The sequence below is a fragment of the Carassius carassius genome, chromosome 24 (genome assembly GCF_963082965.1).
Source record: "Carassius carassius chromosome 24, fCarCar2.1, whole genome shotgun sequence".
NCBI classification, from domain to species: Eukaryota; Metazoa; Chordata; class Actinopteri; order Cypriniformes; family Cyprinidae; genus Carassius; species Carassius carassius.
This window is the reverse complement of record NC_081778.1, coordinates 12,091,239-12,107,603: the sequence shown is the minus strand read 5'-3', so window position 1 is coordinate 12,107,603 and position 16,365 is coordinate 12,091,239. Positions and strand designations below refer to the sequence as shown.

Genomic DNA, 16,365 nt, shown 5'->3' with positions numbered 1-16,365 from the left:
TGGAAAACACCTTCTCCGATAGCACAGATGTCCCGGGAATAAAGAGATAACGTCTCGCTAGAGTGACCATGCAGCTTTGGTTCTTTCATTTGCTTGTGGATGTTTCCGTCTCAAGTGATACAGCATTGTACTTGCACAACTACTGTAGGCTACTTTATTCTAATACCGGTAGCATATTTTGCAAGTTATTTCATTGCCCTTTCTGTCGAAATGGGCCTACTTTTCGCTCGCTTCATTTGGCTTGCTCAGCTTAATATGTGGTTGCGTGTGTCAATGCGCCCAGTGAGTTCACACACACACAAAGCGCGTCGTTTTCTTCTTCTTTCCAAAGCGCTCAGACAGCTGTGATCTCCGTTACAAGAAAATTTCAGTAATGGATTTCCACCACCGAAAAACCCTTGCTGTAACTCTGCTACAAGATTTATTTACGAAGAAAAGTAAAAAATTCTGCAGTGTTCGGGTTCAGCCCATTTTTAAAAAAACAACGGGGAATTTCACCCCGAAGGAAGCTGATTGAGTCGGTTCTTTTCACATGACCTGGTGAGCTTGCGTCATTCTGAATAGATGAGATGTTTTTAACTAGATGCAGTGCGGACGCGCCTGGAAAAAACGAGCACGTCGCTTCCATAATGAGCGCGCATACCGCATTTGAAATAACGAACTTGAGCACAAAAAAATTCATCGGTCAAAATATTTACTTTCGGTTAACGGTCAAACGGTCAATATGAGCATCCCTAACTGGCATATATACATAATATAACATACAAAATTAATTAATTTTAAGCCGCACAAAGTCAACATGTTGTTATTTCTTGCTCTGAATCTGCCATAAATAAAATAAAAGTTTATTGATCTTTGAAAAGGTGTACCTGCGTTATTATGCCATTATTATTATATTAGTTGAAACTGGTCTTCGAATGACAATATTATCGTTTATCGCGATAATTTCTTAGACAATTTATTGTCCAGCATAATTTGTTATCGTGAGAGGCCTAGTAGGGATTGTATGTACATTATGAACAGAGCAATGTAGTATTATATACACATTATGAACAGCAGCAACGTGAGAACAGTGGTAATAAATACAGTTGGATGAGTGTGCAAAAGTATTGTTAAACAATGTATTATATGCAAAATAACAGTAGTGCAATGATATCTTTATAGAAATAGTTTACTGTGCTTTGTACAGTAACAACAGTAACAACTTTAGACAGTTTACAGTAATAGCTAGAATAGTGTGCAGTCTGTGCAAAATATGATATATTATATATATAGCTTTTAAAATGAAATTTATTAATGTAATTGCAAAACTAAATATTTACAATTACAATACTTCAGCCTTCAGAATCACATGATCCTTCAGAATGCCATTATTATTATATTAGTTGAAAATTCTGTAGATACACAGTTGCTGAGGTCACCAGCATTGTACATCCAACTGAACAAAAGTGGGTCTGGAGTCTCTCTGCAATGGTGAATATGTGTATAATGCAAAGGCTGAGTTAGTTGCTCTTGTGATTCTGTTAAAACAGTCTGTTGGTCCATTTTCCTTTCGCCTGCTTCCCTAATGATTAATGAATAAGTTATAAATAGTGCTTACCAACAGCTGTCACTTTTCCTGCCATGACAGAGTTTTGATCAAAGAATGAAATGAAAAGTCTGTGTATCTGCCTGTTATTACAGTGTGTATAATTGATGTAGTGTGACTGAGAGGGTCTGGGATTGCCCGCAGCATTAATGAATCTTTCAGTTTAACGGCTGTCTGTGAGTGGGTGCCCTGTGCGCCTCGGGCGTTACGGGCAGTAAATAAGCTGTGAGTTAGAGCTCTATGATGTGTCCGGTTTCCCTATCTAGTCTTTTCTATGACTTGACAACCAGAGATTCACATATCAAAGTAACTTTTGATTTGCTATATGTAAATCTCTGGCTCAGCTGGATCTCTGGATTGAGCTGATGGAGAACCATAAATCGACGTTCCTGGAATGACTTATGTGACACTTAACATGAAATATCTATTCCGTAGTTTCTTCTTATCACTTATGTACATTAGGGCTTTATGTTACATCTTAGTACTTCATTATGTTATTGTAACACTATATCAGTGAATTACATGTTTTTAAGTGAAGACCATATAAGCACCTGTTTACCGTTAGCTTAAAATAACCGTCCAGAAATATGGCTTTATTCCTGAATTACAACCCGAATTCCGGAAAAGTTGGGATGTTTTTTAAATTTTAATAAAGTGAAAACTAAAAGACTTTCAAATCACATGAGCCAATATTTTATTCACAATAGAACATAGATAACATAGCAAATGTTTAAACTGAGAAAGTTTACAATTTTATGCACAAAATAAGCTCATTTCAATTTTGATTTCTGCTACAGGTCTCAAAATAGTTGGGACAGGGCATGTTTACCATGGTGTAGCATCTCCTTTTCTTTTCAAAACAGTTTGAAGACGTCTGGGCATTGAGGCTATGAGTTGCTGGAGTTTTGCTGTTGGAATTTGGTCCCATTCTTGCCTTATATAGATTTCCAGCTGCTGAAGAGTTCGTGGTTGTCTTTGACGTATTTTTTAACAGCAGATTAGTTGGCATCTGCTGATGGCAAGGCGGATTGTGTTTACCGACAGTGGTTTCTGAAAGTATTCCTGGGCCCATTTAGTAATGTCATTGACACAATCATGCCGATGAGTGATGCAGTGTCGTCTGAGAGCCCGAAGACCACGGGCATCCAATAAAGTTCTCCGGCCTTGTCCCCTTACGCACAGAGATTTCTCCAGTTTCTCTGAATCTTTTGATGATGTTATGCACTGTAGATGATGAGATTTGCAAAGCCTTTGCAATTTGACGTTGAGGAACATTGTTTTTAAAGTTTTCCACAATTTTTTTACGCAGTCTTTCACAGATTGGAGAGCCTCTGCCCATCTTTACTTCTGAGAGACTCTGCTTCTCTAAGACAAAGCTTTTATAGCTAATCATGTTACAGACCTGATATCAATTAACTTAATCACTAGATGTTCTCCCAGCTGAATCTTTTCAAAACTGCTTGCTTTTTTAGCCATTTGTTGCCCCCGTGCCAACTTTTTTGAGACCTGTAGCAGGCATTAAATTTTAAATGAGCTAATTAAGTGGATAAAAGTGTAAAATTTCTCAGTTTAAACATTTGCTACGTTATCTATGTTCTATTGTGAATAAAATATTGGCTCATGTGATTTGAAATTCCTTTAGTTTTCATTTTATTAAAATTTAAAAAACGTCCCAACTTTTCCGGAATTCGGGTTGTAGAACCATCCAGCACTGCCCAAAAAATGGTTGGATTTAATTTTTGCCTTTAACCAATAAAACATTTATTTTACTCTTTCATGAGATGGATTCATCTGTACAACTCAATGACAGGTTACAGCAGTACAGAAGGAGGAGGAGATTATCAGTGTGTAATAACTTCAAAACAAAAAACAAACAAAAAAATACATTTTTTTGCTTCAGAATATATGTACTATAGTCTACGAGTCACACAGACTATTCTCATACTATATGAAAAAGCTCTTCAAAATGTATCTTCTGTGTTCTATGGAAGAAAGTTAAATGGGTTTGAAATAATATAAGGGGGTGTAAATGTGTAAATGTATTTTTGGTTGAACTATTTCTTTAAAGTCAAAAGCTTGAGCCCCTTGATTACAGAAGGCAAGCTGCAACTGAAAAGGTTCTTACAGTATGAATGTGAACTCATGAACCAAATACACAACAGAAGTGCTATTTATGCATCAATCAGCACTTAAGCATCAGATTCCTAAGAAACGCTATGAAAAAGCAGAAATAGCTCAGATCAAATTGATATTCAACATCTATGCTTACAACTGAAATCATACTGTCTCTGTGCTGTACTCAGCTGTACACATGACAGTAGGACGTGACTCATTGCTGAGAGATTTTCTTCAGACAATCAGCCTGCTTCATAAAGCTAGGGTTACATGCCGTGTGCATGTGATTGCACTTCTGCTGGTCTTTGTATGATGGTTATTGTGTGTGTGTTTGCATGGTTTATATGGTTGTGTGCACATGTGTTTGCGCATTTCTGCTTGTGTAAGGTTAGTTAATGCATAACATGTGCATTTCTTTTTTTTGATGTAGATGAACATGTCGATTTTAGGTTACAGCGATACACATTTTCAAAGTCAACTAGTTCATGAATTACTTAAACGACTAGTTGACTAATTGGTCTTAAGCCTGATGCACACTATATGAGTGCAAAACAAAATTCTGTTCTGTTCACTTTAAAGAAGGTATGGACAGTCCACAAATTCCTTCTTTTCCAGACAAAACAAATTCGATGTGTACAGTAAATAAGATTCAAGAAATGACGGCAGTCAGTGCTGTCAACGATGACCAAAGTCTTAGCTAATATAAATATTGTGCAGTCTGATTTAAAAGACGTTTGATGTTTCTCAATCTGTCTGAGCTGTATAATTAGGCTGGTTTTATGTTTAACTGATCCCAGTTGGATGTATCTCTTAGAGGGATGTTTACTTCAGATTTGTTTTTGCAGTCTATGTTAGTGAACAGAGGGTTTTTCCATGCAAACTATAACAACTAAAGATCATCCCACCAATTTAAGCAGAAAAAAAATGCTTTAGTCTTGGTGTTCTGTGAGTGAAAATAAAATATATCTGTGGTAGATTTATCTAGATTTATCTCTTCTCTCCCTAACGTGGACATCCTGTAAAGAACACAGCAGAAAATCCTGAAAGAAGTGAGAAAGAACTCATGAAAAACAGCAGTAGACCTCCAGAAAACTCTATGCCTTGAAAATTGTTGTTTTTTATCATTCCAATTGCCAATACATTGTCTTAGTAGAGCTGCATGCATAATTAATAAAGAATAGGTGTTAGAATTAATTCTAATAAACAATAAGAAGAATACAATTGAAAAGGTTTTAGGTGGGGTACTGTATATCATAATACAGGTATTTATGTATGTGGGTATGTAAGTGTCTACATGTATAGCTGTGTGCATAATAAGTGTGTGTGTGTTTAGTGTGATCAGTGGAAAGTGAATGAATAAATAATGGGGGCAGTACATGGAGGCAGCTGCTCTCTGTTGGTTTCTGAAGTGGCGCAGGGTGAGGTGAGACTGGCAGCAGTGGAGAGTGCCATTTACTCACACCCAGGAGTCTGCTTACCGGAACAAACCAGTCACCACAGCTACTTAAACTGACTACATGCAGCGACCGTAATTAGCCATATCTGTATCCTCAATTGCTCAGTTAAAGGTTTAAGAAGATGCCGTACAATTCAAACAATTGTCTTCACGCTGACTGATTTGACTCCTCTGAGATTAAACAAATCACACAACCTCCAGTGTAAAAGGAGAAACTTAAATAAGAATATCCAGCTGTTTTTTCAGCTAAAATGACATCTAGAATTAAACTACAAATCTCTCTTGGTGTTTTCAAGGTCGCAACAGAACCTTGTAAAGGTATAAAGTGTAAATACTAAAACTTAGCCAACTAAAGAGATTAAAAAACACCCTTTCTGTAATTGCACATTTGTGGTGAGAAAATAATTCAAGCAATTTGGGTTTAACAGCATTTTTGTGTGTGTGTGTGTGTGTGTGTGTGTGCTTGTAGTGACTTGTAGGAGACCCTCTCATTGAGAAAGTAGGGACAGGAGAAACATTTCAGTGCAAGGCAATATAATGTGTAAATGACAACCTGTCTTTGACTATCCACTTTGGATGCAAGATGGATGTTATAACATAGGACATGTTTCAATGACAGGATATTAGCATGTGTTCCTCTTGTTTATGAAGATTTTTAGTCATTCATGTCATAGCATGTCGGATAAAATTAGCCTAACACAAGACACGAGCACTGAGGCAGGTCATTCATCCACACTGTTGCATTAAGAAACACAGATTACTCCATCCTCACAGGAAGTGATTAAATCTTAGTATGTCGATGTGCAGCTGACGCATGATGCTGATGCACATTAGCTGAAGAGTCAACATATTGCTCATTTTCACATTTTCCTGTGTTATAATCTATTCCCAGGGAAGAGAAATTTTAGACAGATTGAACTGAAGTATAATTTCCCTTAATAAAGAAATAGTGAGAGACAAAGGGAGAGAGAAATTTATAAGAAAGGATGTGTGTTTATTGACATTCACTTCACAGGCCGATGGAAATGAAGGGGTGTTTGGTTTACTGTGTGCAAAACTAATCTAATTAACCTTGCTGCATTCCTGTGTCCCACATTGTGACCTGTGCTGCTGCTTATAATGAAGAAAAGTGAGAGACCGACTGGAATATGCTTTTCAAAATGCCATCAAAAGGCATGCTAGAAACAAAAAAATGCCTTACACATAAGAGTCGCTACTGCAAATCATAAACCAAAAAGGTCATATACTGTATATAATATAATGTTGTGTTGTTGGTAATTGACCAATCTGGATATTTTGGTGGATGATGGTAAGTAAAAAACGGATATATGTGATAATGTAAGTTACACTTGAATAACAATTGTGCAACTAATTTAAAAGAAATACAAAATATGATACATCTGCCTTGGTGATATATCACATGTTAGGCGTCACATCACATGTCAAATCCAACGTCTCATGTCTTTACGGTATGTGTGTGAACGCATAGATTCTGGAAAATCACTGCTGTGTGAATGATCCAAAATCAAACGATGCCGGGAAAAATCACGGGACACATAAGTGTATTTATTTCTTTATTGCGGAATCTTTATTGGGATAGTTTTGTAAATTCATGCAGATATAATGTGTGTGTGTGACATATGTCCCACACCCTGTAACCTGCTTTAATAACCAGCACAGGTGCTGTAACACAAGTATGTATATGGTGCTGTTGTGACACATGACTTAAACAAACCCAAACACAAAGCAAGAGGACATTTGCATTTTGTTCTCCATTCATGTGAGAACCACACTGAGAGGAAGACAGAGTGAAGATCTCTGATGTCTGTTGCTGCTATAAATTAAGCACAGATTCATAGACACAGTGTTTGTTCAGTGTAGCTCCCACACTTTCATAACTTTAATAAGAAGAAGCTGAGTGAGAGTTATGTAGACGATCCGGGGATGACATCTATAGTATGTCCAGTGATTCACACTGACATCTTTCCTCAACACAACCCACAGATTGTGTGTCCTGTTGACCAAGCCTTTATACTTTCAGATAATTCTGCTATTTGATATCCTGTGGTGAGTGAGTGGTGTTCATTACCTGTACAGTTGAAAGCCTGACATCATGTTGAGGTTGCCTGTCACATACATCTCCTGATCAGCCCTTTCTTTCTCTCTTCATCTCTCCACAGTCTCGAACACTGTGTCCAAGCTTTGGAAGAACAAGCAATGGAGACCCACAACTGCTGAGCTGTCAGTTCTCCCTCCCTCATCTCCTCTCCTCCAGTTCCTCCTCTTCCTTTCCTTTTACATTTTCCCTCCCACTGAAAGGAGATGAGCTCAGAGGAGAAAAGTTCCACCATGTCACAGAAGATCTCCTCTCCATCTCACAGCAATAGCAGTTCCTCCTCCAAACATGACAGCAGACAGGTAAGTGTCTATCCATTTGATTTGGAAGACAGTGAACTGCATTTATAAAAGTATCACTTTGGTACACTCTCAAAAAAAATGTACAAAGGCTGTCACTGGGATGGCACCCTTTGATTAGCCCCTTTGAGCTGATTTTTCGGGTTTAATATTTGTCCTGCTGATACTGTAAATAGGTAGTTGATGTAAAATACTTCTGGGAAATTGACATGCTGTGGTGTAACATGAAATACATCATCTACAACTACAACTGTTTTTTTAAGCATTTCCCTGCCCTTTTAATATATTTAAAAAGTATTGAAGCCTACACATAATGTTCTTCAAGAAAAAATCTTCTAGAAAAAATCGTCAGTCTTTATTCAGAGACCATAAAATAAAGTGCTCAGTGCATACCAGAAAAATGCACAGTTCGAAGACAAATTTATTATTTTTATTTTTTTTGCATGTAATCTGCTAGCAATCACATTGTTTACTAAATGGCACAAGCTGATTGGCTTCAGCTGTAACTGCACCCACCGAGCTTACTTTGTCAACATTTAAATAGTCTGGTTCAGAGACACCTGTCTAGATCATCTACAGGCCATTTTATATATCTATATTTGTGCAGCAGCTGCATGTCTGTCTGTGTGTATGTCTGCCTACTTGCTCTGCTCTTGCAGTGATAGCAGCAGCAGCAATAACAGCAGCAGAAAAGTAGATCAGATATGCCAAGACCAAATTAACATATTAAATAAATTAATATACTTAAATTACTCCAAAGGTTGTCTTGACTAAAATATACCTTTTTATACTCATACTGTATAATTATTAACCTTAAAATCTTGATGTTGATCAAATATAAATTCAGTTGATACACGCTTCTACTTAACATTAGCTTAAGTTTAAATGCAGGGACATAAGACAGCTATGTTTATTCTAAGAGCTGAAGTTCTGTTTATAGATCTTAGGATGACAAGCTTGCCTGCTTCTTACAAAAAGGACCTTAAGAGTACAAATATTTATAGTGCTTAGGTTTTTTTTAAGTTGCTTTTATGAAAAACTGGCCGACATACAGATAAAGCAGTGAGGCAGAATGCAGTGGACTAGACAAAATGTTTCTAGACTTTACCCAAAAATTTCTCAGCTACTCCTTTCCACTTTATATTCATCAGTCACATTACCCACTGTGCTGAAACACAGTATTAATCTCTGTTCTCAGTCAGATGACTGTAAGAAATATGAATATAACAAATCTATGAAATGAGCCTTGAGCACCAGATGAATAAAAACTTAGCAGCCCCTTTCATTTCTTGCAATTCTGAAACACTTCCTGAGGCTTTTATGCAAGGCAATTAGCGGAAAACGAATCATGTTCTGTGGAAATGAAGGATAAATACAGCAGGGTTTAAAAGTCTGCTATTGGACCTTTGGATGCAATTACATGTCTTCAGACATTGTTCACACAGAATTATTCCTATTATGTATAGACTTAACATATTGGGTGGATGCTACACACTGGTGGTGGATAAGGAGATACCCCCTGTAAATGTAAATCGCTTTGAGTGCCCAGAAAAGTGCTATTTAAGGAATTATTATTATTATTATTATTACTATTACGTTCACCTACACGTGTGTGCATTAGTATGCTGTGAGCTCCGGAGGGTGGATGGGTGTCCTTCTCCTCAAATGAACACGCCGACCTGATTATGAGGCTGTAGTCTTTAATCTCATAATTTGGTAGCATTATAAGGCCAATTCACACCACACAGACAAACACCAACAGACTAGTCTTTTAGAGTTTGTTGGGTCATCCCCTTTAGCATTTGTTGAAGTTTGTTTTCACCCGACTGAACATGCCTAATCTGCGTTTGTTGGGTCGTGGTCCGTGGAATGTCTGAGAAGTCTGAAATGATTTTCCAACAATTGACAACAAACTCTGACATAATCTGATGTGGCCATGTTTCCACGACGATGCACATATTTCATTCAAAGTGAGCTTCAACCATGGCCTCTTTCGTTTTATGCGCCATCTTTCAAGCAAAGAATGGCACGCAAAGACAATAATAACAGTAGGGGTGTCCCCGACTAAGGATTTTCATAGTCGAATCGGAATTTTCGAATCTTGCCGATATTCGACTGATAATTGAATCATATGTTTGGGGGCGGGGCAAAATACATTGAGTCAAGTCAGACATCCGACAGTCATAATTACTGTTAACACACTGGGAGAATGTGTAATGAACACCTTGCAGATATAAACAGGGTAAATAATGTTTTATGTTTTGATTAACAGATAGCTAACACTTAACGTCGGCAAAACCATAACAAATAATTTTAATTAATTAATAATTTTTTTTACAATGATGCTCTCATTATAACATTAGCCTAAAACGTTAGCAGTTAATGTTCTGCATTTCTGTTTTGAGCTGCGCACAATGAAGATGACAGTAGAGTGAGCATTTGATAGCAAGATTTTAATAAATGGGATTCAACTCATAATTTAATGTAGAATACCCTTCGTTATTTATACAACATAACGTTAATATTAAGACTTTATAGGCTATCTGCAAAAAGAGCCCGAATGCACATGAACATATCTGCGGGGCTCTGAATGAACTCCTTTTGTGGACGCGTTCTTCACGAAACAATGTGCAGAAACACAGCAGCGTTTTATTATAATGGTCTTCTCATTATAATAGTATTTATATAACAGTCCCAGTCATAGTTATTAATATTCTGCATTGTAGTTTGATCTGCATTCATAGTATTCATAGTATTTATTATTCATAGTATTTTGTAATAAGTTAATGTTCATATTAAAAAGTTCATATATTCATATTATTTCTGTAATAAGTGGGCATACTCTTTATAAAAGTAATCTAAAGTGTACTTCTTTTTCACAAGGGTTGGTTGATCAGCTGGTCTGTTTCTCTGTCAACACAGTATACCTCGAAGGTTGTGTTGCTCTTTGATTTGAGTTGTTGTGTAAGAGAGGTTGGTTTCATTAGTCTCACTCTGTGGTTCTTAATGCATGTTTGGGTTTTGTCCTTGGCTATAGAGATGTGTCTTTGAAAGTTGTCATTGATGTAGTGAATTGCTGAGAGTGTTAGTGAGTATTTGGGCAGTGCAGTTCTCGCCTTGAGGAAGAGACAGAGAATGCTAAAGAAAGAATGGAGACCTACATTTTTCCCCATCTGTCAGCACTTTAAATAATAAAGAGAACATCTCTTCTCTCTGAATTTAATCCTGATTGTTAAGAGTATGCACATAGAGTACAGTACAATACAGAATATGGTTTTTGTTGGTTCTGAATTGTACAGATAATCCATGATTTTCACTTTTGCTTCTGCTTTTGTTTACAAATATTTCCAGTAAAATAAAGAATGAATGAGCTTTTTTTTTCTGTGTTCCGAAAGAATCATAAGCTTGCAGCAGCTCCTTTTTTCATGTCCCTCTAAAACATTTTCTGTACATTTATTTTCCATCGTCATCCAAATCCACAAATGTCTGCATTATTTATCATACAAATAAATAATAAAAGTATGACCAAAATCTTTTATATCTTTTATATAATTAATTTTTTGTCATATATCATGAAATATAATTGAAAAAACAACTGTTTGTATTAATCATATAGTAATGCCTATCCCATATTAATCTGTCAGGTTATTTCCTCACTTTGTCTTGACTTGTTAACTCTCTGTTTTCACATCATTCTTGTGTGTAAATAATGTAAAGCAGTCATATCTAATAATAGACATCTAATTGTATCTACTGCAGTATCTCTAGTTGACACATTAATTATTAAATGCCTGTTTTTTTATAGGCATTGAGTTAGAAACACTAAACGTAGGTCAATTAAGTTTCATTGTACAGTGTTCATGTGTATTGAACTGAATTGTACAGGACAGCTGGGAGATCATTGAGGGTTTGCGTGGTGGTCTTTCCAATGTTCAGGAGCCAGAGAAGCAGGCCGGCTACATGCTGAAGAAGAGGAAGTGGCCCATGAAAGGCTGGCACAAGGTTTGTAGGGAATAGTCATGCATCAATTCCTCTACCAATGTTTTAGTAAAAATATTTGGAAAAAGTGGAATAATTAGATTAGTGCAGAGATTTCCAGATCTCAAAGCAACTGAGCGGATTCATGCTAACCTGCCTGAACACATTGCACTAAGTCTGATGAACTCTGCACTGAAAAAAACAACAACTTTAGAACTAAAAAATACTCTAATTTGTTGCAGCTGGATTGATTTTTTTTTTCAAATTATATTTATTCAAATTTTGATTTAATATTAATCAAAAATATGTATTTTCGCAGACAAAACATTCATACAGAGTACAGAAATAATTTATCATTAAGATCACACTTAATCAAATTTTCTTTAGACACAAGACAACATGTTAATGTAGGTCTATTTAATAATTTTAGGGCTTTTTATAACTTATTTCACCATAAACAAAAGCTAAATTAGCTATAATATGAAAACTAAGATGAAAGACCTTAATATTTATTGTGATATCTTTAAATAATATGCATCATCTTGCCTGTCATGTACTAACAGCAACAAGAACACCAGAAAAAATAATAAAACCCACAGTAATGTCTGTAGCCAGTAACGTTGCAAATCAAGTTGTTTCTTTAAATTTTTTTAATGAGGAGTACTTTTTGTTTTTAGCCAAACTGAACTAAATTGATTAAACCAGAAACCACACTTTAAATACATGGCACAGTCATTTCACATTTTACATGTTTCAGTGTTAGGTGTCTGACAGTTAAAGCACTCATTCTGTTCAATTGAAGTGCACAAACACAAAGATGAAGTGAGCATTTTTTGATACAAAAATACTTTTTTCTGTGCCAGTTTAACGTTCAGATACAAAGTAAGCCATTCAAAGGTTTGTTCTCCAAAAATACCCTTCAACCAAAAAGAGTAAATACAAGGATAGACAGAAAAGAAGCATAGAGATACACAGTCACTCAGGACATTCATCTTTTACCAAATAAGTCTGACCCAAGTTTCTGTGCTTCTTTCTTCACAGAGATTCTTCTACCTGGATAAAGGCATTTTGAAGTATGCCAAATGCGCAGCTGATGTGAGTCTAAAAGGCCTCACACACACACACACACTCACTCAGTCTATTGAACTAAAGCACTCAGGACTTTTAGTGGTCAGTTCCCCATCATGTTAGTCTTCACAGAGCTCTTCATCTGTAGAGGCCCTAAATCTCCGTCTTTCTGTCAATATATGTTTCCTGCTGATAAAAGCCTCAAGCTGTGGGTATGTAAAATAAACGTTAATGTCCCCAGGGTTTGAAAGCATTATCTAGAGCCAATAGTTTGCAAATGTAAAGCGGTACAGAACAGAAACTATTATACCACATTGCTGTGGTTGCCTTCCCTAATACCAGTTTGCCGTCCTAAACAGCATCATGAAGTGGCCAGGGTATTAAATTATAATGAAAGTACATATTTAACCTGCCATATATCTTTCAGATGTAGCTGGAGCCTTTTTGGCCTCTAAATCAAAAGCTCTAGTTGAATATGACACGGTTATGCATTAGAGAAATTAGCTGAAGCCCGCTTGCTTTTAAAGTTCTGCAAACTCGTCACTTTTTGTGAAATTTACTGTTTTGAATGCACAGTATGCTTACAGAGCGATGTATGCTTACAAATTCAGAATTTAGTTTGATTACAGAATAAATGACTCTTATGAGCAAGTTATTTTTATGTAATATTTTATCTAATCAGTGTACAGTAGTTATTGACTGGTCAGTTATATGTCAGTGTAGTTAAAGATACACATTATGCATTTTGTCATTGAATTGATTGAAATATGTTACCACGTATTACATGTATATTTATATATATTTTTAATATATCATTAAGGACTATTGTTGGATTGCATTTATTCAGGCTTAAAAGTCTGATTATATGTATTTTTTGAAAGAATTGTATTTAATTTTATTATTAAATGTAACTGGCAATGTAAATGTAATTCATTTTTAAATATTCATCCTTATAAATATTGAAAATTTCTTTCATGGAACCAAATCCGTATATTCTCCACATTTCTCATCACCACTTTTATGTCATTCATGTAAACCTTTGAAATAGCCACAATAAGATGCAATGAGCTGGGCTGTCTCACTCTGTTGTATTTTTGAAAGCATGCAGTAGATTTCCTTATTTGTGGAAAAGCACAAGAGCCAAGAATTCAGTTTGAATCTATATTCATTTGAGGCTTAACCAGGAGAAACATATTTGCTCAGTAGTAATTTGAGTATGTTGTGGGATCTGTTGACAAGGTAGCGGTGATATTTATGGGTTAAACGTCCTGTCTGTGCTGTGTGCAGGTCGAGAAAGGGAAGCTCCATGGCTGCATTGATGTGGGTTTGTCCGTCATGGCCATTAAGAAGAATTCCAATTGCATTGATCTGGATGCTGAAGAAAACATTTATCACCTGAAGGTATCACAACAATTATAATATTAGACTGACCTCAGAGTCAGAATGCTCTGCGGTCACAGGAAAAGCATTAGTGGAGACTGGTGCATCCTGTAATTTTGCTGCAGTTTTACTGGAACATGTTTCATTATGATGGTACATAAGGTTAGCTTTAGCCTTAAAGTAGCAATGAAAGGGTTATGATGGTATATGCATCAAAATGTGCTTATTTCACTTACATTTGAATTGCTCTTGTAATTATAATTTCAGTAGAATTAAAGTAGTTAATAATTACATTAATTCAGTTTAGAATTGAACTCAAATTGTCAATGCATGTATTACCCTTAACCTTCAAAGTTTTTTTTTTTTTTTTTTTACTAATATTGTCTCATAGGTTAGTAGTATGTTTAATATAGTTCAATTAAATTAAAATTAAAAACATTAAAATTAAATTAAAAAAAAATAATAATTAAATTTAATTAAATTTAATTTTAATTTAATACGTTTTTTTTAAATACTTATATTGTCTCTTAGGTTTGTAGTATGTTTAATATAGTTCTATTACAGTGTATACTGTTATGAGTATATATTGTTCTCTTACGAGAGCTCTCTCGTACTGCGTCTTAGCTAAGACGCTACGGGAAAAGTCTCTTTTCACGAAATACTGAAGCAAAAAATTATCCTTAATTTTGTATTTTTGTAAAGCGCATTTGCAGCAGTACACAGCCATAGGCGAGACGGCTCGTTCGCTCATTGGCTTGTTCTGCGGCAACTGCACAGCCTATCGAGCGCAGGCTGATGCAACATCAGACCAATAAGGGCGCTTCGCGCCCTTCTTGCCACTTCCCGCCGAAACGGGTGTGGCCCAACCTATAAAAGGAGCTCGAAAAGGCTGACTCACCTGATTTTTCATCTCTTCAGCGAAGCTCACGCATCGCTGGATCACGAGGAAGCAAGCGCCGTCTGGAAGAGCATATCAGCAGGACAAGCCATCCTGAAGCCGCGCTCGCTGACGACGGATGCCCTCATTGCGAGTTAATGCCTATGGTGACTCTGAAGACTCGCCTGGCATCCTTCTTGAAGCCTGCATCATCCGCTGCGCCGCAGCGTCGTAAGAAAGCGCCGCTCGCAGCGCCTACCAGAACCGCATCCAGCTCGGCCGAGCTCGCCGGTTCCCTCCGCTTCGCCGGCCTCCCCTGCATCGATTCCCGATTCTCAGCGTTCGCTGCTTGCCGACGCGTCATCTGAGGAAGTGGATCTCAGGCCCGCGTCAGAGGAAGAAGACACGTGCTCTCTGCTTGCTTCGGGCAGTGAGGGTTGGGCAAGCTCCGTGGATCTCGCGCAGCAGACGGGGGGATATCGATAAGGAGCTGATGCGTGTACTCTCGCTGGCCGCGGCGAGCCTCGGCCTCGAGTGGTCTGCACCAGCGCCCCCTTCACGTTCCCGGCTGGATGGTAGCTATCTTCCGGATGAGCGCTCTTCCTCAAGCTCAAAGCACGCCCCTTTTCTTCCTGAGCTTCACGAAGAAGTGGCGAAAGCTTGGGACGCTCCATTCTTGGTGAGAATCCGCTCATCTGTTTCGCCAGCATTCTCCACACTGGACGGTGCTAAGAACAGAGGCTACCTGTCACTTCCGCCGGTGGAACAGGCTATAGCAGCGCACCTTTGCCCGCCCCCTGCTGGACGGCGGACTAAGGCGGCGCTGCCATCCAAAGCCTGCCGCATGACGTCATCGCTGCTCGCGCGGATATTCTCTGCTGCTGGGCAGGCTGCGTCTGCGCTACACACCATGGCTACGCTACAGATTTTCCAGGGCGATCTTCTGCGCAAGCTGGATGAGATGGGACCTGAAGCGATCTGTCTCGCGGATCTGAGGAGTGCTTCGGATCTCTCCCTCCGCGCTACTAAGTCCGCTGCACAGGCCATGGGACGGGTTATGGCTTCCGCTACGGTGGCTGAGAGGCATTTGTGGCTGACGCTTTCTGACATCAAGGAGTCTGAGCGCGCTGCGTTCCTTGACGCGCCGCTAACTCCTGCCGGCCTCTTCGGATCTTCCGTCAACGAGTTTGTGGAGAGATTCGCCGAGGACCAGAAAGCTTCGCAGGCGTTCAAGCACTTCTTGCCGAAGCGCTCCAGTTCTGCAGCTAGCCGCTCTAGACCTGCCCCACAGAGCTCTCAGTCACGCCCACCGCCTCCTGCTGCGTCATCACAACAGGGTCAGCAACACAGCTCGGGACCCCGTTCTCGCTCTTCAAGCCGTCGCCCCGCGCCGCGGGAGCCGCGGCAGAGGATTGCGGTGAAGCCAGAAGCCCCGAAAGCATCCTAGCACTGCTGGGAAAGCGCCGGTGTTCGAGTTCCGCTGCGGCC

At 38.2% G+C, this 16,365-nt stretch overlaps 1 protein-coding gene across 4 annotated transcripts in view; it reads left to right on the top strand.

The window, feature by feature from the left end:
• LOC132102824 (oxysterol-binding protein-related protein 3-like) overlaps positions 1–16,365 on the top strand; it is a 60,656-nt gene that overhangs the window by 22,095 nt on the left and 22,196 nt on the right. For 2 of the 4 annotated variants that reach the window (XM_059507498.1, XM_059507494.1), the window contains exons 2-5: positions 7,340–7,577; positions 11,460–11,576; positions 12,594–12,647; positions 13,908–14,021. In XM_059507498.1, the coding sequence (XP_059363481.1) occupies positions 7,482–7,577; positions 11,460–11,576; positions 12,594–12,647; positions 13,908–14,021 (381 nt within the window). In that variant the 5' untranslated portion in view covers positions 7,340–7,481. The remainder of the gene's footprint in view (positions 1–7,339; positions 7,578–11,459; positions 11,577–12,593; positions 12,648–13,907; positions 14,022–16,365) is intronic. The other 2 variants (XM_059507496.1, XM_059507497.1) reach the window with 2 other exon arrangements.